General features: G+C 46.3%; 1 protein-coding gene across 4 annotated transcripts in view; it reads left to right on the top strand.

Annotated features, from left to right (window-relative positions):
- The window catches only part of nek7 (NIMA-related kinase 7), a 55,279-nt gene extending 29,417 nt beyond the window's left edge, over window positions 1–25,862 (top strand). For 3 of the 4 annotated variants that reach the window (XM_037468847.2, XM_037468848.2, XM_062563313.1), the window contains 5 exons: window positions 3,709–3,817; window positions 4,723–4,830; window positions 11,234–11,328; window positions 21,522–21,635; window positions 23,545–25,862. In XM_037468847.2, coding sequence (XP_037324744.1) covers window positions 3,709–3,817; window positions 4,723–4,830; window positions 11,234–11,328; window positions 21,522–21,635; window positions 23,545–23,655 — 537 coding nt within the window. In that variant the 3' untranslated portion in view covers window positions 23,656–25,862. Of the gene's footprint in view, window positions 1–3,708; window positions 3,818–4,722; window positions 4,831–11,233; window positions 11,329–11,756; window positions 13,042–21,521; window positions 21,636–23,544 lie in introns of those variants that run through there. The other variant, XM_037468850.2, reaches the window with a different exon arrangement.
- Window positions 25,863–26,343: the final 481 nt, after the last annotated feature.

Below are 26,343 nucleotides of genomic sequence, written 5' to 3'. Positions count from 1 at the left end.
GGGCTTTACTGAACGGATGGTGGCAGGAAGTCTTGTTTGTGGTTGTTAAGGGCTTTTCACTACCTGAGTCAAACTGAATCATCCATTCTTTACTGATCCAAAAACCCACCATAATAAATGCCTCATCTGAGCTCCTTAATCCCAGCACTGTGTGGGGACAATAAGAGGGAAGTTGTTGGGAATCAGGCGATGATTAATGGTCAAAAAGTTCCGGCATGTGTTGCATGCAGGCTGCATATGAACGTGCACAGACCGTAATTCATCTGGCTTTAATTAAACTAGAGGTTTCTTGCCACAAAAGCCGCAAGCTGCAACCGGCTGAATCTCCAGTAGACATGTAGTAACTTCTCTATTCAAAATATATGCTAGTGTAAATATAACATATAAAATGCGTACATAGTGTATGTGCCGAGTTGACCATGTCAACCTAAATCGACAATATCTTTTGTGGAGAGATGGTGTTCTAATTGGAGCAGAGGCAACAGGCAGCAAGTGGCTCACCTTGTTATTTGTCTTTGAGTTCGACCAAACCCAGAGTTATTAAAAAAAATCCTGCCTGTATAACAAATTAGTGGTGCATGTAAAAAGCCTGGTCTTCTTCTCCCATGCATAAATGATGGCGCAGCGTTGTATCGGCACAGCTCGACAACCTGTTTGCAGTCATACTCGGCAGCTCCACAGCCGCACAGTTCAACGCAGCAAATTAGGAGAGGCGAGGATTAGCGCTACAAGAGAGTGAACATGGCAGGCTCAGCGCACACACACTTGCACCAGTGATATGTATCTGGTGAACACACACCCTGAATTCATACATATGGTATACTGTGTGTCAGCAAACACTGCAGACACGAACACACGCTCACGCAGATGTTCAGAGATGCACTTTACAGAGAAGTATCAAGGCACCCTGAAGAGGTACGATGAGAAACCACGCAGGGCCACTGCTGTCTTAGCCAAGCTACCGACAATGCTGGCCACTGACAACACACACACACACACACAGTATGTCTCTACTTTTCCCCCTGTGCGTCCTTCACAGTTGTAAATGATTTGTTTTTTTTAATGTGGCAGTCCAGAGGTGTATGCCATGGTTTAGCTCTCCCACTTTGGGGCCGTAATGTAAAGTAAATATTTATATATACACTCACCGGCCACTTTATTAGGTACACCTGTCCAACTGCTCGTTAACACTTAATTTCTAAGCAGCCAATCACATGGCGGCAACTCAGTGCATTTAGGCATGTAGACATTGTCAAGACAATCTCCTGCAGTTCAAACCGAGCATCAGTATGGGGAAGAAAGGTGATTTGAGTGACTTTGAACGTGGCATCATTGTTGGTGCCAGAAGGGCTGGTCTGAGTATTTCAGAAACTGCTAATCTACTGGGATTTTCACGCACAACAATCTCTAGGGTTTACAGAGAATGGTCCGAAAAAGAAAAAACATCCAGTGAGCGGCAGTTCTGTGGGCGGAAATGCCTTGTTGATGCCAGAGGTCAGAGGAGAATGGCCAGACTGGTTCGAGCTGATAGAAGGGCAACAGTGACTCAAATAACCACCCGTTACAACCAAGGTGGGCATAAGAGCATCTCTGAACGCACAGTACGTCGAACTTTGAGGCAGATGGGCTACAGCAGCAGAAGACCACACCGGGTGCCACTCCTTTCAGCTAAGAACAGGAAACTGAGGCTACAATTTGCACAAGCTCCTCGAAATTGGACAATAGAAGATTGGAAAAACGTTGCCTGGTCTGATGAGTCTCGATTTCTGCTGCGACATTCGGATGGTAGGGTCAGAATTTGGCGTCTACAACATGAAAGCATGGATCCATCCTGCCTTGTATCAACGGTTCAGGCTGGTGGTGGTGGTGTCATGGTGTGGGGAATATTTTCTTGGCACTCTTTGGGCCCCTTGGTACCAATTGAGCATCGTTGCAACGCCACAGCCTACCTGAGTATTGTTGCTGACCATGTCCATCCCTTTATGACCACAATGTACCCAACTTCTGATGGCTACTTTCAGCAGGATAATGCGCCATGTCATAAAGCTGGAATCATCTCAGACTGGTTTCTTGAACATGACAATGAGTTCGCTGTACTCAAATGGCCTCCACAATCACCAGATCTCAATCCAATAGAGCATCTTTGGGATGTGGTGGAACGGGAGATTCGCATCATGGATGTGCAGCCGACAAATCTGCGGCAACTGTGTGATGCCATCATGTCAATATGGACCAAACTCCCTGAGGAATGCTTCCAGCACCTTGTTGAATCTATGCCACGAAGAATTGAGGCAGTTCTGAAGGCAAAAGGGGGTCCAACCCGTTACTAGCATGGGGTACCTGATAAAGTGGCCGGTGAGTGTATTTGAACACTGCCATATGTAAAAAAATTAAATTTAAAAAAAGACGACACCCCCCTGCTCCCATGCATGGATTAAGCGTTTTTTGGGGGGGTGGGTGCGTCCTCACGTTGCTCGCCTTTCTCTTTCTCCCTCTGCTTTTCTCTCCAATGATGCTTGATTTGCATGCACTTACAGAATATTGCATGTGCAGTGTTTGCTGTTAAAGGCTAGAAGAGGAGTCGGAGGGTGGTGGTGGTGTTGGTGGTGTTGGTGGGCGCCTATGTGCTCCCCCATTGACATCAAACAGTCCTCTGATATGGAAATGGGAGGGCAAGCGAAGAATGGCTTCTCACTAAGGCTTTGTTTGCATGTAGGCCAAGGTCTACCCCTCCTGCTCTCTGCATCCATCTTTCTCTTTCCCTCTCTTTCTCTACCTTTTTTTGTTTTCTGTATTTCTTACCATCGCACACAACCTCTTTTTTTCCTCCTTCCATCATTCCACTATTATTGTCTCTACCTTTTCTCCCATTATGTCTCTGGCTTTATCTCTTTGGTATGTTAGGGCTTTGCACCTCATTTGCACTTTGAATCCTAAACAGAGATTTTATTGTATTTTTATGGTAGATGAACTCCTACTACATGTTTAATTACCTAATGTAGTGTCATAAATAGTGTGGCTTCATTAGGACACAGCAAAGAGACACACACACACACAAAAGATACTTAGATACAGTAGTTGTATCTGCACAATTCTTAAATTCTCACAAACACACCTAATGGAAGGAACATTGGCAAAATGAAAGGAATACCTTTGTTAAAAAGGGTTATCCTTGTTACGGTTCCTCTTTCAAATGTTTGACATTTTATAATTTTGATAAACAAAGACAAATACAGTTCTGACTAGATATGTGTAGATACTGTGGCTCCCCTGGATCAGACTGCACTCCTGAGCCCTCAAAAATGAAAAGAAAGGCCGATAGTCAACTGGAACAACTATGCCACTGAGTGCCTACCTAACAAAAGAGCACACAGATTTCTCCTCTCAGTTTCTAACAATGCATGTGCTTTCCATTGAGGGCCATAGAGAAAATGAGAGGAAACTCGGTAAGGCGAAGGACGAACGGAGAGGAGAGTAGTCTGGGTTGCATTAGCAGCAGAGTCGGGACTGGGGACCATGGCTGGATGCTGTATAAACACAGAGACGTGAACATTAGGCTGCCATCTAAAAATTGTATTTTGTTCCACGCAAGACCTTTCCCACTCTTATTAAGAACAATTTAGTTTGTGCCTTCTCCCAGGTATGTTATTTGGATTTCTGATCCTCTGATTTGATTTGTGTTTGTTTGTGTCTGTGTTTACTTAACAGCACTTCAAGAAGCAGAGGAGGCTGATCCCAGAGAGAACGGTGTGGAAATACTTTGTCCAGCTCTGCAGTGCGCTCGAACACATGCACTCCCGGAGAGTCATGCACAGAGGTAGCGTCACACACATGCACACACAACATACACCCACACGTATGTTGATACATTTATTATCATTTATTTATCATTTTTTATCATTTTAAATACAAGAGCATCTATGTTCTGTCATCAATTGGGAGAAGTTGAAACCACAATGATAGTTTAAAAAAAAGGAAAAATGAAATGTAGGAGGGATTTACAAAAATGCTGCAACTGCTCACATCTTTTTCCACTTTCTTTGAATGTGGCGACATTTCAACAAGAAATTCAAAGAGACACAATTCATCATGTGAATGACATCTCAAAGCATATTATATAATACTAACTGATCATTGTAAGTTTTGACCTCACTGCATCAGTGATCAAACTTGTTGCATATGTCAGAAGGCTTGAGTGTAGGTGTTAAACAACACATAGAACACAGTGTTTATGGTTCCACATGCTTTTAGTAGAGCTAAGTCGAATATCCATGCACACACACACACACACACACACATACACATACACACACACAGGTGGTTTACTTCCGTTCGGCTGACTCTGATTAGGGCGAACGGACACTAATGAACCCTGAGCTCTGTGCTTTAATGACCACTTAACAGAGGCCGCCTATTCAAAAGATGCTTACAATTATATTAGAGCAGTAAAAAGTGTGGTGCAGTGCACATTAACATCTCTTTAGAAAAAGCAACAGAAACGGTTTGCTAACGCCCACATCAAGTGACATGAATACGTTCCTTGTACACTTGATGCAGCTAATGCGTGTCCAGGCATGTTTTCTGAATGTTTCCCCAAGTTCATCACAGTAGACACACAATTAGTTTCTTTATATAGTTTCTATTGGCATCATTAATGTGACATAACAATTTAGTCAGTTGAACCAAGTTGTGTGCGACCCCTCACTTCTCTCTCCTATCCAGATATTAAGCCAGCCAACGTATTCATCACAGCTACAGGAGTAGTGAAACTAGGAGACTTGGGACTGGGCCGGTTTTTCAGCTCCAAAACAACTGCCGCTCACTCGCTAGGTAAGTTACTGTGTGTGTGTGTGTGTGTGTGTGTGTGTGTGTGTGTGTGTGTGTGTGTGTGTGTGTGTGTGTGTGTGTGTGTGTGTGTGTGTGTGTGTGTGTGTGTGTGTGTGTGTGTGTGTGTGTGTGTGTGTGTGTGTGTGTGTGTGTGTGTGTGTGTGTGTGCGCATCGTCCCTCATGAACCCACAAATACACACACAGACACTTAAACCCAGAGGTCCACAGTAATCACCCGATGTTTGATGTGTTTCAGCCCCCGGCCATGTGTCATGTAGTCCTGCTGCGGGGCCACGTCCATGCTCAGCCCCTTCATAGGCCACTTAGCCACTTCCTGTTGCCTTGACCTTTAAACCTAACACAGTCCGAGACTGGGCTGAGGCCTTCTACACAGCTCTGATTGTGACTGTGTATCATAAAACAAGCCGGAAAACTTTACAATCCCTCTTACTTTTGGCATTGATGGTTGTGTTTGTCACTTGCGGAAAATAAATCCTGTGAAATTTTTTTTTCTTCTTTTTTTTTGTTCAAAGTGAGATTTGCAGCCCTCACTAATTAAGACAAGTTAATTTGGCTTAGTTTACAAAATGTTAGTGTGATGAACTTGAGACTGTACAAAACGGAAGAACCGATTTGCCACCGTGTTTTTGAATGCGTCATTTAACTCTCACGTTGCTTTAAGACTGTGGGCCTTTGAGTAATTTATTACGTTTTAAAGGAATAGACACTTACGTACAAGCTTTCCTTTTCTATAGAGGAGAAATGGGGTGTTACAGAAATACACGGAGACTCACATAAACACATTTACTTTAAGGGTGTTCTGTTGTTTTATATCTTCCACGGGTCAATTAATATCTGATATTATTATGTACCCGAATTAAAAAAAAACAACAGTTAAAAAAGTCCACATAGTACCTTTTAAAAATAGTTTTTACATATTCTGATTATTTCAACTTGCTTCTTTGTCTTGTTATTTTGTGTTAACAGTCATAGAATATAAGTCAGTGCTCGTCCAGTAATGCACAGCAAAGTGGGACACAGATTGTTACAGTGGGGATGGTTACACTGCTTCAGTTGCTTCATAGACAAATATAAAGGCTGTCATTCACACAGTGGCACTTCCCTATGTCAGACTGTTAGCACCACAAACAGTGTATTCTCAGCCCCTGTACAGCAGCGGCCCCGCTGTTTTGGGAAGGTGTGAATCACATGATCAGCTCAACATTTGTCCGATCAGCTAAGCAGCCTCCGGTGCCAGCAGTTGGGTGAAAGCCTGCATGATTGCTCATTAAATTTGAATCCACAGCACCCTCTTTAGGCTGAGAGGGGATAGGCAGCCCCACAAGCACAAAGGTCGACTGGAAAACTGTCATCATTAATCTGAAGCAATCAAGAAGGCTTCGATTATCTCCAGAAAACTACACAGATCAAAGTGTAATTTTGCTGTCAGGGAACAGATGCATTTGATCCAAAGCAGTCACATTGGTCCTGAGATTCATTAAATCAACTCGCTTCAAATGAACATGGTATGCAGCATGCTGATGAGATTTTTTAGTGATATATTTTATACGCAACTCGTATCCTTTTAATAATATTTTAACCCTATCAGGATATATTAGGTAGATAATCTTCTGCGGTAGAAGCAGATTACAACCCCTATAGGTAATTATGACGTGTTGACACAGTCCCTGGCTGTACCCTTGCAGTTTCTTTAGGTTAAAAAAAGAAAAAGGCAAATCTATCTTTTTCTTTGTGAAATATCCTACTCTCCGCTGCTGTTTCTTGGTGTTACTTGTCCTCACTTCTCCTTCTGACCGTCCCTGCGGTGTGTTGACTTTTAGAGGGAAAGAGAGACAAAGAGTGGCTAGAAAGGGTGTGAGAGAAGTGAATGTTGCACTGAAAGAACAAGGGGGAAAATATTTGTAGAGAGGAGGAAGAGAAAGAAGGAGGCACAGAAAGAAATAGAGGAGAATATGACAATGTGACAACAACAATGTGAGAAGAATGAAAGCAAGAGTCAGAGAGGGAAGTATAGATAGAATGAAGTGTGTGTGTGTGTGTGTGTACGTGCAAATGCGTGCCTTCGTGGGTCTGTAATGAGCCCAGCCACCCAGCTGTACAGTAGAGCAGTGTGGTGGAGATGAGATGGAGGTCCAGGCATACAGCCTGTCAGCTCGCAGGCTTTCAACTCAGCCGCTCAGCTGCCTGCAGTCTCTCACACACGGGCACACACACCTACACACGCACACATTCTTTTGCTCTTACTCACTCTTGCACACACTGGGAGACACACAGACTCTCTGTCTCCTATACAGATGTACTCCGAGACGCATGTGCATATCCATATGGACTTGAATTCATATACACACACACACGCACGCAACACGGTCATACAGGAATAAGATAATGATGCACATTCACCCAGATTTGGAGCATTCAAACCGACAAACTGTCAATGACACATTTGGAGTCAGACACAAGGCGGACAAAAATACGCACATTGACGCAAAAGACACACTCTGGCTGAGGATGGTTATATAGGATAGTGGCAATAGTCGGGTTGGAGAGAAAAAAAGACTAAAAGAATGGTGGTAAGAGCAATAGTGATTTAATCCCTAGGGATTAGAGAGTAGCCAATTGGCTGTAATAACTTTTATAATATACCTGCAATTAACACTTGTAATGACAGAGGTGTTAACGGCGAGTACCATGGGAACGAAAAGAGAACAAGATGAAAGCAGAAAGACTTCACGAAGGCATCCAACATAATTAGGACTTTTTCAACATGCAGGCCTTTATAAAGTCTTGGTTATCTTATAAAGGCAAGCAAGTCGTGAAACAGGGAGGGGTCGGTAGAGAGCCAAAAGGGGGCGGAGGGCTCAGCAGGACATTTAAAAATACCAAGAAAACCATAATGCAAATATGAAGGGCACACAGAAAAGGCTTTCTGACGATGAGATTAAGTCCTTCTGGCTGTGCGGCTACCTAAAACTTAAATTTGTATTTTTTGGAACACGATGGAGCAAAGGTTTCCAAACTCGTGCCTTGCGTCTGAATGAGAAAGTAAACCGTAGCCCTCGAGAGTGCTGTTTAAAATACAGTGTTGGTAGGGCACAGGTTAGCTGACAGAAGGCTGACGCCCTGCATGGAATCTCCCTATGAAATGCATCACCGTGTGTAAGTGCCTATGTAAAAGCTATAGGTTTGAATTGTTGATGAGGAAGCTGCAGCATGCCAGAACCAATAAATAATATTTAAATGATCACCTATGTTGGCTCATTCCGCAGGGGGTTAGAAGTGTGTGCTTCATTATACCGGATGGCAGAGGTGGGAACAAGTCACTGTTATGCAAGTCACAAGCAAGTCTCAAGTCATTGCCCTCGAGTCCCGAGTCAAGTCGAGTCAATGACGAAGCAAGTCCCAAGTCGAGTCACAAGTCAAAGCCAACAAGTCTCAAGTCGAGTCACAAGTCGTAACATTTTATTTTCGAGTCAATTCAAGTCATCTTATTATAGTGGGGACGGGGAACCCTGGGTGATGGTGCGCTGCCTCACAGACCTAGACTACGAAGGGAAGGGTAATGGTGGATCGACTGTGACTGTGTTATAGTACTGTAACGCTCACCCCAATGCTGCAGCGTAAATAAGGAGGCGATGACTGGCTTGCAACTCCGCTGCATTTATTTATATAAAACAACTCAACTTCGGTCACTGTTGGCCGTCACCACGCCGAACGAACACTTCCGCATACACGGCCCCCCAAAACTCGGGTTGTCTCGCGTAACTACAGCTGGTAACAGAGCATAACGTGAACACATGCAACATCTGCATATCTGATTAACTAATAACTTTAACTCAGCTCATTACACTACTTTAAAACGGACGTTGACATAATGTTGGCGAGGATTTCCATCGGAGTCTGAATCCGGGTTCAAAAATCCCGATTTTTGTAACCATGAACGAGCTGTCTCGTTGATACGGTCAAATGGACTGCAGTGATTGGATGACGTGCAGGCAGCGCGCGCTCTCTGCATACAGGTGGCGCAAATTTTTTTGACAGATGCAGATAAACAGAGCGGCGCGGTGGTGTGAAAATGTTTCCCCCCAGTTTTCATGGGAAGTAGCAAGTCTTCTCGAGTCAAAAGCCTCGAGTCCAAGTCAAGTCACGAGTCATCGGTGTTCAAGTCCAAGTCGAGTTGCAAGTCTTTGTACGTTTTGTCGAGTCGAGTCTCAAGTCATCAAATTCATGACTCGAGTCTGACTCGAGTCCAAGCCACATGACTCGAGTCCACACCTCTGCCGGATGGCATATCACCTCCTATACAACAACGATTACCCTGTTTCGCACAGCGTTGTCACAGCCATTCGCAATAATGGAATTCAATCCAAACATGGCTTTCAATTTATTTGCATGAATAAGTAATGTGCCCTTGATTTGGCTTCCTGAAGGAGTCTCAGCCCGGCGCGGGCCGCCTTCTTTTACACCACTATTAGCTTTAAAGAGGCTGATTCTTTTTAATCAACTAATAATGAATCTTAGGGGAGCGTGTTCAGACCGCAGCAAGAGACCTCACAGCTCGCACACAAACACACACATTCATACAACACTACTGGATGACCAATTAAAACAACAGTCCCCGGTTTGTTCTTCCACTTCCACCACTATCTCTCTCTGTGCAGATGCTGATTATTTTCGGAATGACAGGTAACACTTTATTAAAAAACACACATTTAAGATTAAGCATTTTCTTTCAACCCAATTAATTCTTTACCAAAGTAGAAAGAGCTAGCTGTTATGTTGTTCCCATAGACTTCAAATCTAATAGCCCCCTCTGTAATAGTTTTATTAATTGCAATTATAGTCGCTCGGTTTCCTACGAGCTGTTAATGTGCAGAATGCATTTTTTAGAGAAAGTTTGCGCAATGTGAGTGGAGCGGGTCACTGTGCAGTTGTTCCTACCACTTCACTGCTGGCGGAAGTTTTTACTTAAGAGCTGTTCTCACCTACCAAGGTCTCTTCGACAGTTTGTGCGTATCGTAAGAACTCTTCCTCATGGATGAGTTGGGTCACTTTGGCTGATCGCGATACGATTTTCAGACAAAGCCCTTTTGAAATTCCTGCCCTGACCCTCTCACAGTAAAGCTGTGTAAAGATCCCCTTGGTTTTCACTTTTCTACCTGTAGTGTCAAATACTCAACAAGCTATTTTACTAAATGTGTACAAAGGAATCCAGATTCACTGAATTGTACACAACCGCACCGGAGAGCTAAGGCTTAGAGTGAACATAAACAAGTAGAGAAGTAATGAATAGTATTTTGATAAAATGCCATGCTTGGTCATGTATCTCTTTTTGTAATCAGACTTGGTATTCAGTTATGTTGAAATAGTTCAATTTTGAGGAACTCAAATATGTGAACGTTGCAAAATCTGTTTTTAGGTTGAGAAAAAAAGCATATTACGAGGCGTTGATGTTTATCGGAAACACGAGACACGCATGCAAAGCTCAAGGTCCACAGTGTGGCCCACATTGTTTTCTGCAGCGAGGCCTCTGGTGGAAGTTGGGCATTCTTCACGTCGCAGTGAGCCCAGAGGATGTGGAATGTGCAGAGTCGCAGCACTGCTCAGCACTGGTTAGAAGCCTGGTAAAACTTTCCTCCTTTAACCATGTGTGATTAATACAAAACCTCTGCTGGATTTGCTTGATAGACTTTTACGTGGGAAATCACAGCAAACGGAAAGCGAATGGAGGAGGGGCCGGGGGGGAGGCGTAGTCGCCTAAGAAAGCAGCAGGTCTCTGCAGCGCCCCGCAGTGTGTTGAGGTAGTGATGTGGAGTCTTTGTGTCCAGTCGGGTGAATGTCTGATTCTCTGCCAGTCCCCGTGGCAGTTAGGGACTCTTGACTTTCCAAACCAGAACCAGAAACCGGCCAACTTTTAAGGCTCCACGCTGCTCCCTGGGCCTGCTCCCCGACTACTGTTTCAGATCATTACCAAGTCCCACTAATCAAAACTGATTCATGTATGTGCAAGTGTGTGCAAGTGTGCACGATGACATCTTGCCGTACAAAATATCCTCTTACTTCAGCTTCTTTTAGAATTAACAGAGGCAGTGCACTTGAAAGTCTCCCCCTGGTTTTTCCTTTTGTGAACCCTCGTTAAAACACGGCGAGTTTCTTCCAGCATCTGAACGTGTCACAGTGTGAAACTACACTTCCACTCCTCACCTGCTTCTCTGATCCGTGTGAGGTGCGCCCGTGATGCTGATGAACCGAGTGGGGGGGGCAAAATGTTAACGCTCACTCTCTTAGTCCTGTTCTCCTCTTCTACCTCTGTCTGTGTCTTACTGTCCCTCTCTCTTGCCCACCCCGCCTCACCCCCCCTCCTCTTTCTCTCCCTTTGTGTTCCAGTGGGTACTCCTTACTACATGTCACCGGAGAGGATACATGAAAACGGATACAACTTCAAATCTGACATCTGGTCGCTAGGATGCCTGCTCTACGAGGTAAACTATGGCAATATGTGCACACGCTGTCACCCTGCAGTCGACTGATGAATGACACACACACACAAACAGGCAAACTGTCCTCAATATAACAGAGTACTGTATGAAAATATACACAAATACTATGGCACTCTCCCACATGGTTTTACTGTATTGTAATCCCCTCCACTACAAGTCATCCTCTGCGATACGTAGTGATAGTAAATCCATAAGGTGTCACGCCTCTTTCTCTCAAGACACTTTGAGTCAAAGCCGTTTTGCCCGGAAACCTGCCGAATGTTGATAAGCCGGCGACTGAAGGGAACCGACGCCGGCTTATCAACATTCGGCAGGTTCCCGGGCAAAACGGCTTTGACTCAAACTGTGGGAACCGACGTGGCCATGTGTTTTGGATGAGGCGGCGCACTGACAATGACTACTTTGATTAGTCAGGAGCAGAACCCCACGGCGCTCTGCTGCAGACCACACCGAGCGCAGCACACAGCCAACAAAGAGGAGAGGGTGAGGAGCGGAACGATGAGAGACATGGATGATAGCAGTCAATCTGCGGTTTCACCGGGCTGACCTTGACGCGCACTGAAAAACACGCGCGCATGCACGCACACGCTGTTGCTCAAGGGAACACCCTCATTTCCTTCCCTCTCCCCCGGGTTGCCGATCACTTGGGCTGCAATTCAACGCCCGAGTGACTACACCTTCTCTACAGCGCCTCAGGCACGGAGAGGTGGAGGACGTGCGAGGAAGAAGTGGGAGCTCAACTTGCAGGTCATGTCTGCTCAAAGACCACAGTTCTTCATGCTAATTAGTTCCCCACAATGCACTGCGGGATTACGTGAGTGTGGTTGGCTGAAAGCTGTAGGTCAGCTTTTGATTTGGTGCTTTTTTATGTGCGGTGAATGTGTGCTTTTTCACATGGAATATACGACTTTAGCTTTGAATTAAAAACAGATTGCTGTGGTTTATTTGACTGTACCATAGTTTATGCAGGTATGATGGTATCATAACTCAATAAGCACAGCAGTGTTTCATCAAGGTGTAGCTAAAACTGATTGTGACTTAACATTAAACCAAGCAAAATTATTTTTATTTGATGATCCTTGGATTCTTGGATGATCCTTCTTACATGTTTTGTTGAGGAAACTGAGATAGTGCTGTTGATTGTATCACAGTTTCAGATGGGGCAGAGTCCTTTTTTAAATCTTTTATGACTTTCACCCTTAAGACACGCACAAAGGGGTCACAGTCTGGACCAGGCACAGAGAAAGCAAGATGGAGACATAGTTTGAGACGTGTTGCTCCCTCAGGAGGTCAGGAAGCAGGGAATAAAGATGTAAGGTGGACAAGTGTAAGAATCTATATAGGAACAATACAGGGAGTTGGAGAAGGGAAAAGGCAGAATAAGCCTTAGGAGAGAAGGAAAAGAAAGGGGAGATGGAAGGTTAGAGAGATAGAAAGAGCAGAGGGGGTGAAGTAAAAAAGTGAAACAAGAAATACACTAGCTGTGAAATGTGTATGTGGGTGGGGGGTGTTCATTCTGAGCTCCAGTCACCAGGGCAAGGGGAGCCATGGAGCCATGCAAGGAGCCTGTGGAGATGAGGATTTTAAAACCGTATTGTTACCAGAGCACTGCTCGCCATGCATATTCTCTTTGAGGAGCCGGCCATTGTTTTCCACTGGTCTTGGTGTGAGGGCACCACAGTGCATTCCGTAGCAGTAAACCTTTTCCCTCCAAAACTCTCCCCCATTCTTTGGTCTGCTGCTCCATATGTTTCCCTTCTCATTTAACTTGTAGGCATATTGCATTCAGAATGAAACCCATGCCTGATCCCTTTGGTACTCATTGATTTCTCAGCATACAGTAGGGCTGAGGAGTTTCGTGTGTGTGTGTGTGTGTGTGTGTGTGTGTGTGTGTGTGTGTGTGTGTGTGTGTGTGTGTGTGTGTGTGTGTGTGTGTGTGTGTGTGTGTGTGTGTGTGTGTGTGTGTGTGTGTGTGTGTGTGTGTGTGTGTGTGTGTGTGTGTGTCCCCCAGGGAGTTTGATTTCTTATGTGTGAAACCTTTCAAATTGAGAGAGCCTGCCTTTTCCATTGGACTTCCTTTGGGTTTTGGGGTTGGGTGTAAATGGTCAGTCCCGACAGCACCTGGTCATCGTTTTCATGTGTATTGTCATCTCGGATTCTATTTGTTCCTCCCGTTCACATCACCTCACCTTTACCCGTGCCCCCCCCCCACCTAAACTTCCGACACCACGGTGGACAGGGATGCTGCAGTGGTGGGGGTACCATACCAGTCGATGAGATTGCTGTCTCCTGGTGCTCTCTCCTGGCGTTCTAAGTCCTAACCACCTCATATGTGCACATTCACCCCCCTTGCTGCAGGTTTTCTGTGTAAAACAAATGCATTACACACGCACACACACACGGCAGCTTGCCATGTGTGTCCTTCCTGTAGGAGCTCATACCTTACCTCAGACTGTGCCCACGTCTGACGCAGCCCCCCCGCGCTCCTGTTTTGCTGTTGGTTTTTACGAGGCCCAAAATGCTGGGTTCTCAGCAGCTGGAGTTTGCGTGTGATGAGTTGGCCCTGTGGCTAGCTCTCTATACCTTTATGAAAATGGGAGTGGGATTTTAACAAGCAGAGACTGCTGTCTGGATAGCCTTGGTGTCCTTTTATCTATTTTATACGGTGTGTGTGCACCTTTTTGATGCCCTGATGTTCTTGTTCGTTCCTAAAGTCTGCATCGGGCGGGCCAGAATATCCAATGAATCTTACTCCTCCTCTTCATATTTGTTCATCATACCTTCCTTCCTACTCTACCTTCAGCTTATTAACAACATTCAACTGTTGACTTTCCATTTCAGTTGTGCCTTTATTAGCCCACAGCATGTCCATGTTTTTATGGAGTAGTTTGACTTATTGGGAAATACACATCCTCTCTTTTTTGCTCAATCAGATGAGCAGACAGATACTACAGTCATGTTTCCATTCATTATGAAGCAAGAAAGTGAAACCATGCGTTGATGTTCATACAGTTAACTTGTTGAAAGGATTAAACAAAGCTGTAACGCGTTGATTAGAGCTTTATAGGTGGATTTTAGAATCAGTCCAGCTGTTCCCAGTTTTTGTGCTCAGCTAACTGGATGTATTACATTACTATATGTGTCATTTAGCTGACACTTTTATCCAATGCGACTTGCATTGCATTTTAACCCATGGTTTTTACATTTTTGCCCGGAGAATATTTGGGTTGGGTGTCTTGCTCAGGGACACTTCGGCATGGGGCAGCCAGGGTTCGAACTGCCAACCCTGCGGTTCCCAGGACTCCCTCGCTAATTCATGCGCCACCATCGCCCCAATCTGCATGCTTCATAATTGCCAGACAGACATGCAAGTGGCATTGTCTTTGTCATTTAACAGGACAGCAGATGCAGCTGCTTTTGTAAAAATGATATTTTGAGTACGGCACTCGGTTGAGCTGCAGTGAGATCGGGGCATGAGAACACATCCAGTTTTCCTCAAAAGTTCAACCCATCTGAACAATCTGGCACTTTTTAAGTCATTCCTCTTCATGTTATCTTTCTTCCCTTTTTAGTTGGTTGAAGTAGACTAGTGATGACTCCACTGGGTGTAGGTATATTTTTAATGACTGTCCCTATACTGTGACGTGTTGCCTTGATTAATATATCATCATAAATCCACATGAAGGACCAGTGAGCACATAAAAAAGTCATGCTTTGCTCTCTCTGTGTGTGTGTGTGTGTGTGTGTGTGTGTGTGTGTGTGTGTGTGTGTGTGTGTGTGTGTGTGTGTGTGTGTGTGTGTGTGTGTGTGTGTGTGTGTGTGTGTGTGTGTGTGTGAGAAACACAACTCAATTTTTTATGTGGCTGTTGTGTGTGGACATTTAGAAATTATTGTATTGTGTGCCCATAATTGTGTGTGTGTGTGTTTATAAATGAGAGCTTGAGAGAAACCTTTCGGTCACAGGCTCTAAGGGATCCAGGGATGAAGGGGGGGAGTGGATGGAGAAGACGGGAGCCTCTCGAAGCTCCTTTTAATTGGCGTACAGGGAGAGAAACTGGAGAGAGAGAGAGAGAGATTTTTTTGATTTTTAATCCTCCTCAGCCGGACTGACGCCTCACTCGGTCCCGGTTGTGCTCCCCCCTTCTCGGTTGAGCTTGAGGAGGAACTTCCTCAACCTGTAGACCTCCTGTTGGGTGAAGTCTCCAGCTCCCTTCTTCATGCTGCCGTGTCGGGCAGAGCGAGCGAACTTCTCCACATCAGAGAAGTAGTCCTCCAGCCTCACTCCCCCTCTCGTTCTTGGTGGCCAGCAGGAACTCCTTCACCTGCCCCACCCCGTACCTCCTGGAGACCGTCCCACCCGAGGAGACACTGATGGCAGAGCCCCACCCCGAAGAGGAGTCGGACTCCCCACCCCCCGCCTCCCCTCTGCTCGACGCCCCTCCCCTCTTTGCCTGAGAGCCTCCTCTACTGGCCCTCGTCTTTCTCTTCAGGTGGGGGACCTTAAAGCCCACCCTCCCCTCCTCCATCTCCTCCTCACTGTCGGAGACGCCCATCCCACCATCGAGCGACCCCCGAGCTCCTTTACAGTCGCTCTCACGACTCATCCCACTCGCCCCCTCTTTCACTCTGTCACACACGAGACTCGCCCACTGGGCTACATTCGCTTCTCCATTCACTCCTACACTCACCCCCTCACCCACCTGACCGACCGGCTGGGCCACGCTCACCCCCTCACCCACCTGACCGACCGGCCGGGCCTCACCCATCCCCACACCCACCCCCTCACCCACCTGACCGACCGGCTGGGCCACACTCACTCCCTCACCCACCCACTCACCCACCTGACCGACAGGCTGGGCCATACTCACTCCCTCACCCACCCACTCACCCACCTGACCGACCGGCTGGGCCACACTCGCTCCCTCACCCACCCCCTCACCCACCTGACCGACCGGCCGGGCCTCACTCACCCCCTCACCCAACCCTCCAACAACCGGCTGGGCTTCCCCAGCCCCCTCTTCCTCCCCGGCCCCCCCAGCACCCTCCCGGTTCTGGTCCTGAGAGGAGGACTTCACTGGACAACCCCTCGCCAGGTGTCCCTCTCCACCACACCGGAAACGCCTCCCGAACATCACGTATTCGAACCCCTCGATCCTCACCTTGATCACCAGGTTGAGAGCCTGGGTCTTGGTGAGGACCATGTGGAGCTGTCTCCTGTGCGACACCACATGTCTCAGCAGAGGAGACCTACACCCTGAGGACACCTTCCTCATTTGGGACACCACCGTCCCGTGCTTCACCAGCTCGCCGAGCAGCGCATCGTCCGGCACGAACGGCGGAACGTTCGAGACCGTGACTCTGACCGCCGGCTCGGCGAGAGGCAGCACGGGAACGAGGGTGCCGCTCGCCACCACCTTGCGCGCCTTCTCCACGCTGTCCACGAAGATGACCACCGCGTGGTTCATCCGTGCAGCGGACTTAACGCTCCCGTGACCGACCAGCCCCCCCACGGCCAGGCCACAGTCCTCCACGGAACACGCGAAGCACGGCGCGAGCTTCAAGCCGTGCTTCCGTGTTAGCCCCGTGAGATCCATCTGTGCGTGCTGCACGCCGATCGGCTACAAACACGCACAAATTAAGACAGACAGAAACCAAAATCACACACACACAACCACACATTCACACTAAAAGATCCGAAATTAAACGAAATTACAGCTAGAAATCACAATCAAACAATTCACCTCACGCCACGCTCCGTTCACTCCGCACTCCTTCCACAGAGAGATTTTTTTTGATTTTTAAAAAAACCTTTATTTTTCCGTAAAGCAATATCAATCAACAATCTAACAGGTATATAATTTATAATTTATTTAATATAATCAATCAAAAATCAGTCTCTTTTCCAATGGGCCGCCCCGCTCAGGAACCTCCTCAGCCGGACTGACGCCTCACTCGGTCCCGGTTGTGCTCCCCCCTTCTCGGTTAAGCTTGAGGAGGAACTTCCTCAGCCTGTAGACCTCCTGCTGAGTGAAGTCTCCAGCTCCTTTCTTCATGCTGCCGTGTCGGGCAGAGCGAGCGAACTTCTCCACGTCGGAGAAGTAGTCCTCCAGCCTCACTCCCCTCTCGTTCTTGGTGGCCAGCAGGAACTCCTTCACCTGCCCAGCCCCGTACCTCCTGGAGACCGTCCCACCTGAGGAGACACTGATGGCAGAGCCCCACCCCGAAGAGGAATCGGACTCCCCACCCCCCGCCTCCCCTCTGCTCGACGCCCCTCCCCTCTTTGCCTGAGAGCCTCCTCTACTGGCCCTCGTCTTTCTCTTCAGGTGGGGGACCTTAAAGCCCACCCTCCCCTCCTCCATCTCCTCCTCACTGTCGGAGACGCCCATCCCACCATCGAGCGACCCCCGAGCTCCTTTACAGTCGCTCTCACGACTCATCCCACTCGTCCCCTCTTTCACTCTGTCACACACGAGACTCGCCCACTGGGCTACATTCGCTTCTCCATTCACTCCTACACTCACCCCCTCACCCACCTGACCGACCGGCTGGGCCACGCTCACCCCCTCACCCACCTGACCGACCGGCCGGGCCACACTCATCCCCACACCCACCTGACCGACCGGCTGGGCCACACTCACTCCCTCACCCACCCCCTCACCCACCTGACCGACCGGCTGGGCCACATTCACCCCCTCACCCACCTGACCGACCAGCTGGGCCACACTCACCCCCTCACCCACCTGACCGACCGGCTGGGCCACACTCACCCCCTCACCCACCTGACCGACCGGCTGGGCCACACTCACTCCCTCACCCACCCCCTCACCCACCTGACCGACCGGCCGGGCCTCACTCACCCCCTCACCCAACTCTCCAACAACCTCCTGGGCTTCCCCAGCCCCCTCTTCCTCCCCGGCCCCCCCAGCACCCTCCCGGTTCTGGTCCTGAGAGGAGGACTTTACTGGACAACCCCTCGCCAGGTGTCCCTCTCCACCACACCGGAAACACCTCCCATCGTCCGATGTAGCGAACATGACATATTCAAACCCCTCGATCCTCACCTTGATCACCAGGTTGAGAGCCTGGGTCTTGGTGAGGACCATGTGGAGCTGTCTCCTGTGCGACACCACATGTCTCAGCAAAGGAGACCTACACCCTGAGGACACCTTCCTCATTTGGGACACCACCGTCCCGTGCTTCACCAACTCGGCGAGCAGCGCATCGTCCGGTACGAACGGCGGAACGTTTGACACCGTGACTCTGACCGCCGGCTCGGCGAGAGGCAGCACGGGAACGAGGGTGCCGCGCACCACCACGCCGCTCGCCACCACCTTGCGCGCCTTCTCCACGCTGTCCACGAAGATGACCACCGCGTGGTTCATCCGTGCAGCGGACTTCACGCTACCGTGACCCACCACCCCCCCTACGCCCCTCCCCTCTTTGCCTGAGAGAGAGAGAGAGAGAGAGATATTAATTAATTACACTGGAAGGCCTCATCCAGACCTTTTACACGGACAGCGAGGCCGGCTTTTCTTTGCATGCCTGGTCGGGGCAGAGAGCTCAACCGGGCCAGCTGATGAAGAGCTGAGGAACAAAGGAGGAAGGGAGGGTGTGTGTGTGTTCTGCCACTAGCGGCTCACACCCCTTAGACAGACAGCAGGCATGCGTGTGCATTGTATGTTCCTCGAATATCAATGAACCGTACACACACACACAAACACACACACACACACAGTCCTATACTCACCAGGGCCCAGAGGTCAGAGAGTGAGTCAATCATCTAACCCAATGCGACGACACAGTCTGAAAAAAGGAGTGTGTGTGCGCGTGTTGTGTGTGTGCGTGTGCTGAGAGCAGGGGGCCGGCAGCTGTCAGGGGCTAGGAGCAGCAGGCACTAATGAAGCAGATGAATAGTGCAAAAACTCCCAAATACAAACAGGACAGTTGACATTTTTCATCTGTCAAAAGCAGAAGATGCATGAAAATCCGACGGGGTCTTGTTTAACCCTTTGCCTCCTGGTGTCTGCAGCTGTGCCTTAGTTTTTATAGAGGTCAGTTTGTTTGTTGGAAAGTGGTTATTAAAAAAAATAAGCTGCAAATTACCCGGTGATTTAACTAAAACACAGTAACATTCCAATTGTTATGTTGATGGTTATTTGAACTTTCAAGAATATTGTTTTATGTAGAGAGATCACAAACTGAAACCTAACGAGCAGTTAAAAAACAAAGCAAATGGTGGACTGATCATTTGAATGTGTGTTGCAAAATCAATGTTAGGTTACACAAATGGCGCTTTGTTGCTACTCAAAGTGCACCATTGCTGACACACACAGGTATACATGTTTCCTCACACATCTCATCTCTGTCAACCGCCTGCTGAGCCAGCCTCGTTGTAATTGTGGGAGCGGAGGGAGCGGGGCGTCCGAGGGGAGAGAGGGAGATCCTCTTTACTCGGTATTCACACGTGTTCTTCCGAGGATCTACTGTATTTATGCGAGTGTTTGATTAGGAGTGCGGATTGATGTGTGATGGTGAATCCCGTCCAGAGGAGAGACGGCCCGCTGAGATTCTGCTGCCGTCATCTCGACTTCTCACTGGAAGATGTGACAGAGATCCTGTCAAAATTGGCCCGATGGGGAATAAGACGTTTTCTGTCTCCGCACCATCAATGTTCTACACATCTTACAGTGAAGACCGAAAGCAGGAGGACGTTTACAAGTTGGTCATGTGCTCCGCACTTTTTTTGTGTAGTGACGTCGAAGGGTTTACATTTGTAGCCACAGACATGTAATAGTTTTTGGTCTGGGTTGCCGTTAAAATGTTCATATACTCCATGAAGCAGGATAGCGCATTCCTGATGAACACAAATCTCATTTCTTTATGGTCCTAATTACACTTAACTGCATATACAAGCTTGTTCCCACTGACCTGCTGTATGGAACGATTCCACTTGTATGTTAATTGGTAGTGTAAAGACAATTTGTCAACAGACTGTCAAACTCACACCGTGCATCCTCAGAGAATCATGTGGGCACCCTCGGGGTGGGAATAAAAATACTATTGCATTCAAAAAAACTTATGAATAAGTTATGCATTTTTTCTTATTTTGTCCTTTTCAGAACAATTCCTGCTTTGTTTTTCATCATCAATTAGCACACTCAATGTATAAAACATTTCTCCAGATTACGTTTAAAAACATTTCTCTAGATCATGTTAAAGTTTGAAATGAAGGAAAGCCACGAGAAGGACAGAAACGTTTCTAGATCCTGTTTCACATTGGGCCCAAACACAGTTTAAAAGGCTTTTTTCTGCCCATCAATACCCATATATGTTATGTGTAATGTAATTATACACTATAATTATACACTGCAACAGCTTCCTATTTAATACTATGTTAAAAAATGAAAACAAAGTCAACACGCTGCAACAGCTCCGAGCAGCTCAGCCTCATCAGCACTGACAGCCATGTTTATTTATTATCAGCTGGGCTATTTGGCCCAACAAAAAAGCCTGACGCACAATGTATTTTGATGGCACTGAATCAGAGAAACAAGAGGAATGCGTGCTCTCGTTATGCGAGCCGGCTGCTGGCTTCGCCCTGCGTGTGCACATTTAAACAATAACAAGTGAGTCAGTCATTAAGCTGCCAGAAACGGCAAACGGTATTTTCTATTCTTAGACGGGCTGGAGGGCTTCTTCACCTATTTCCACCGCGCTAAAGTCTCTTCTTCCCCTCTGCTCTTCCTTCGTTCCTCTGTTCCCACCTGCCCCTCCTCTGCTGGTTTGCATTCGTTTTGCACAGGATACCTTTCTCTCGGTGCTCCAGCTCATGGACAAATGATCTCCTCTCATATGCCTGCACCCCTGTCCTCACTTGTTGCCCTTCTTTTTGCAGCTGTGTCTCTAAATCACAAAAACAAAGAAACAAAAAAATGAATAAAAAACATGAATAAGGGTGTGCAGATTTCGCACATGTTGATCTTTGGACATGTTGTTGGGGCTTTATTTGTCTCTCTCACCTAGCGTTCATCAATAAGTCATACTCTTAACATGTATTCAGTGTAGCACTTGTTGACATTTTCACTGGGTGTTTTTCAACTTTGCTTCTCTCACACATATTTTTGTCTTTCTTCCCGTACCTCCGTTCCCTGTTCCCTTATGTCTTTACATTTCAGATGGCAGCCCTGCAGAGTCCGTTCTATGGGGACAAGATGAACCTTTACTCCCTTTGTAAGAAGATAGAACAGTGTGACTACCCCCCTCTTCCCTCAGATCACTACTCAGAGGAGGTAAGTACTGCATCGCTTGAGGAGAGATGGACCTGCTTGGTGTTTTAAAATAAATCACAAGGTCTCGACTCCTTAACACTTTCAAAAATAAGAAATTAAGTCTTTAGGTTTACTGCAGAGGTGGACAGCTCCTCTTTCTCTGTGCCAGTTTGCCCGTTTTTACTTGTGTTCACTATTAAAGTTTTTTTGATGTAAGTGAAATCCACCCAGCTGTATGAGCTACAGCACAGTATGATATTGCTCTGTGATCAAAAGACCGGTCATGATTCTACCCGTTTGAAAATCAAATGCACATATCAAAAGCATCTGGCCTTGCTGCAAAGTGGGGTGAAGCTAAATGGGCTGTAGTGTCATGTTTCCCTCACTAAATGTTAGATCATGGCGCTCTGTGTAGACTTACCCGTGCACACAGAAGTAATGGAGTCGGACTGCGGTTAGAAATCGCCTTATTGCTGATTGCCGCTGACGTGTCTGTGCATGCTGTGCGTGGCTTTGTGTTTGCCCTTTTTCGTGCAAGTGGCAATTTGCCAATTTTTTTTTTCCTCTTAAAATACATCAAAAGAAGACTCACCTACACTAAAGTTGCTACATGCATTAAGCAATGGTTTCATATCAGGAAAAACATAACATAACAAGTTTTATAGACCATGAAATAACAGAATATACATTCTTAAAGCACATGGTGATTTTATATATATATTACATTCTTACCAATTTGTTTTCAAATCAATTAATCAGCTATGTTGTCATCTCTAAATGACTTGTATAACGTGGCATCTAACCTTTTGCCACGTTGTGTGTGTGTTCCATTTATGTATTTCGGAAACTGCATGAAGATTCATCAGCAGACTTTTGAGACCTACTGAGTTGATTAATCCAATCCACAGTGGCTCCGTTTAGGAAGGTGTCATTATTATGTATGTGTGTGTGTGTGTGTGTGTGTCTATTAATGTGCAAGAGTATATTTTGCCACAAGAGCTCTATATCTGCACACACCAGCACACGCATACCACGCTGAGCTTGTGCGTTGGCTCATATGTCACCCCCATCCAGGAGAAAGGGAGACAAAGTGAGGGGGGGGTGATAGAGCGAGAGACAGGGCAATGGAGATGAGGGGGGTGCCTGCAGCGCCTGTCTGGATGTAAACAATGCTCCTGAAGGATCGGCAGCAAACTGTCAGCTGCTCATCTTTGTTGTGTCATTTAACCATCCTCCCCCCCATGCCTCCCTTCACCAGCTCCTAACCCCCCCCCCCCCCCCCCCCCCGCCCTCCACCTGACACTCCCCCCTCCTTCTCGCCATGCAAAGAAGCACATGAATATTTTACATATCTGCATCCCCCCCATATCTCCATTCTGTGGGACTAATTCTCAGACTGTCTGAATTTGCATCTTTTACACACTTTCTCTCCCACACACACACACACACACACACACACACACACACACACACACAGCAGCTGACGAGAACTCGTCCAAGCCTGTGCCACGCTTCAGCAGCCAGGAAGTTGGCAGACGGTTGCTATGGTGACCATGCGTAGATGTTTTTTTTTTTTGCTTTCCTCTCCATCTTTTCTCTTTTTTTTTAATGATGGCATTGGCTGTTCCGCCTGCGAGCCTGTCTATCTATCTGCTCCAATCAGCCGCTTCGCTCGGCTTCAAGTGTGTGTGTGTGGAAATATAAGCGATTGGCTAACGCAGACTCGCCTCATCCTCTCAGCTTGATTACTTGTTGCTTGGATAATTCTCAACGACTGCGTAAGAGCTCATCCAAAGGGCATTAAAAGATTTCAATTTTGTCCATTTCTGTAGCGGATCTTTTGCAGTTTGTTGATACCAACGTGTCACACTGACTCTTTTCATGTCTCTCTCTTCCTCCCAACCAACAACCCTCTTGTCCCTCTTGCCAGCTGAGGAACTTGGTAGATATGTGCATCAACCCTGACCCGGAGAAGAGGCCGGACATCACCTACGTGTACGACATTGCCAAACACATGCAGAACGTGACACAGAGCAGCTAAGCCCAGAGTTTCACACACTCTGCTTGCAGTCCTCCCCACTTCTGTCCTTCCTTTACAAGCTTGACTCATACACGTGTGTCTGCTTTTATATAATTTGTGATAAGTAGTATGTGTAACAGATTTCTTTTCAGGAGATACAGTTCACAAAATGCTGACATCCCAACCTTTTCTTCCCTAGGATAAAGATCATACATTTTTATCAAATGGACCTCCAATTCCTTAGACAGCAGTATTGTTACAGCACTGAATATCAGTCAATTGTAACTCCTTGATGTGTTGTTTACTATGGCTTTAAAATGCATGTCCTCTATATTTTTGTTGTAGTGACGTTAAACCGTTGTTCTGCAGCTGCTATGAGCAGAAAACTATTTAAAGCAGATAAAAAAGAGACATGGAATTTCTTTTTCTTTTTTAAAGGGAAAGTTAAGTGTCAGATGTCCCCCATCCTCAAAACAGTTGATCGAGATAAATATTAAGAATATATAAGAAAGGTACTTTAAAAGTCTGGTAGTAGTTAAGAGACGTACGGAGCAGCAAAAGTAACAAAAAGACCATGAAAAGTGAACAATGGTTAAATTGGACTGAAGAGATTTGAGGGACGTAAGAGTGTTTTTTGATGGTTGAAGCGTTGTGTTGCACTTTCTACTCTGGTAATAGAAGGCTGGCAGGGTGATCATGTCTCATGAGTGTATTAGGAAAGGAAGCATCATTCACAGGGTAGACTAGAGATGTGCTGGGGGGGGGGAACATGAGCAAATGTCTCCACAACACTTTGAATGCAAGTCATTTTGACACCTATGCATTGTCTTTGAAAAATTCAGTATGCCTCTTTTTTTCTTTTTTTTGACAGTCTAGAAGGAGCCGTAGAAGCTTTAAGGAAAGCACTTTGACGTCTGCTGCTTACCTTAGTCACTGACAGCAAAAGATGTCTGCCTTGGTTCAACTTGAGCTTTAGTTTTTAGTTGTAAATCCCTACAAAGACCTGAGCAAAAGAATCTAAAGTCAAAGGGCATAGTTATCCATCATGGTCCAGTGGCTGCATTTTATCCCCTCAGAAAGTTGAGACTATTTTATGATGTGTAAGTTTACAGTTTTTCTGTCTTGTTTTGTACCAAATATGTTGAAGAGTCAGCGGACCCTCACATTGTTAACCGTCCATGTTGTAAGTAAATCACAGCGTGCCTACCTAATTCATGTCCTCCCCTGCGATACCAAAGAGTCACACGGGAAAGCAGTTTATATAAATGTTCTGGTCTGAAACATGATGTTCTTAAGTGTTGTAGTGAAAGTAAGCACCAGTGGTCCTCGTTTTGTGTTTTGTGTTGTAGTAGAGAAGTTCCTTGAGATATTGTCGAGTTTTGGCCACCCTTTATTCATTCGGTGATTAAACACTACAGATGTCTCCACCAAACAATGAGACCACATGAAAGGAATAGGAAGTAATTGATGTCAATGACTCTTAAATTCAGCTTCTTACCAGAAATAACTGGTCATCAAAAACAACCATTGTCTCATTGAAATGATTGTACATGTGTGCATAACACATGTGTTTACATGTATGTGGATAAACACAAGGGTAGGAAAATGTAAAACGTTATTTTGTTTTGGTCAGCATATCATTTTCATAGACTTGCAAAAACATTTTTGTAATTTTTCTTTGCCCCCTCCAAGCAGCCCCCCCCCCCCTCACCCCCTGGTGCTGTGGATTTCCAAATTCTCCCAACAAGAACATGTATAGCCCCAGCATTTTTTATTTGTATTAACATGATACTAAGTTTTAATTGCTATACAGAACTCCTTGGATACATTGGTAGAATTCACCGGAAAAATGCAAATGCATTTATTGACATTTACATGATGCCCTTTCACAACACCAGCACCACAGTCACTTATGCCCCAGAAAGAATGTAGCATGTACTGACCGTAGCCCAGGTAATTGTGAGCTTGCAAAGTCCAGATTAAATGAATTTGGGGTTTTTTTTGGCCCTTTGTTGGTAGGGAGGCTTTCTGTCTTTTGTATAACATGTGATGTGCTCTCCTTTCTCTCAGTGTGCTTTCCCACAGGCCGTCTGGATCTTCCAAGAATTCAAACATTGCAGATATTATTTAATGTTTTGGTTGTTTTCTGCATATTTCATGTCCAATTAATGACCCTCATCACAAACTCCTTGTATGCCCACTATATGCAATAAAGCTTTCCAATTTCTTCCGTCTGTTGCAATGAGTTTTACATCTCAACGCTTGATTTCTAACAACGGCAGCATTACACTGGTCACGTGGATGCGATGCCAAGCGTTACTGAGGCCGGCCAACGTGGTTCTGAATCCAGTTCTAAACCAGTTGAGCTATTTGTAAGAACTAAACCTCAAAGGGCACAGCGAGCCCGCTGCTACTTTCACCGACCACGCTTAAACATCAGTGCTTTTAGCTTCATTCACACCTAGAGTTGGAACAATTCATGCAGATCAACAACTGGCTAAATGGTACTTTTCCTTTTTCTGAACACGCTGCAATAAACAACTGATTTGGGAACATCGCAGCAGGCCAATGAACATAGAGACCCTGTGTCACGTTTCTGACATTACGACATGCCTTATTGCACTTAACGAGTAAAGGATTATGGGATACTAGTGGCTACATGGTCCTTCTGATTTGGACTAGAGGAGGCTGCATTCCTCATCTGTATGG

The sequence above is a fragment of the Pungitius pungitius genome, chromosome 7, assembly GCF_949316345.1.
Source record: "Pungitius pungitius chromosome 7, fPunPun2.1, whole genome shotgun sequence".
In the NCBI taxonomy this organism is placed as follows: domain Eukaryota; kingdom Metazoa; phylum Chordata; class Actinopteri; order Perciformes; family Gasterosteidae; genus Pungitius; species Pungitius pungitius.
This window is presented reverse-complemented; position numbering and strand designations above follow the sequence as displayed.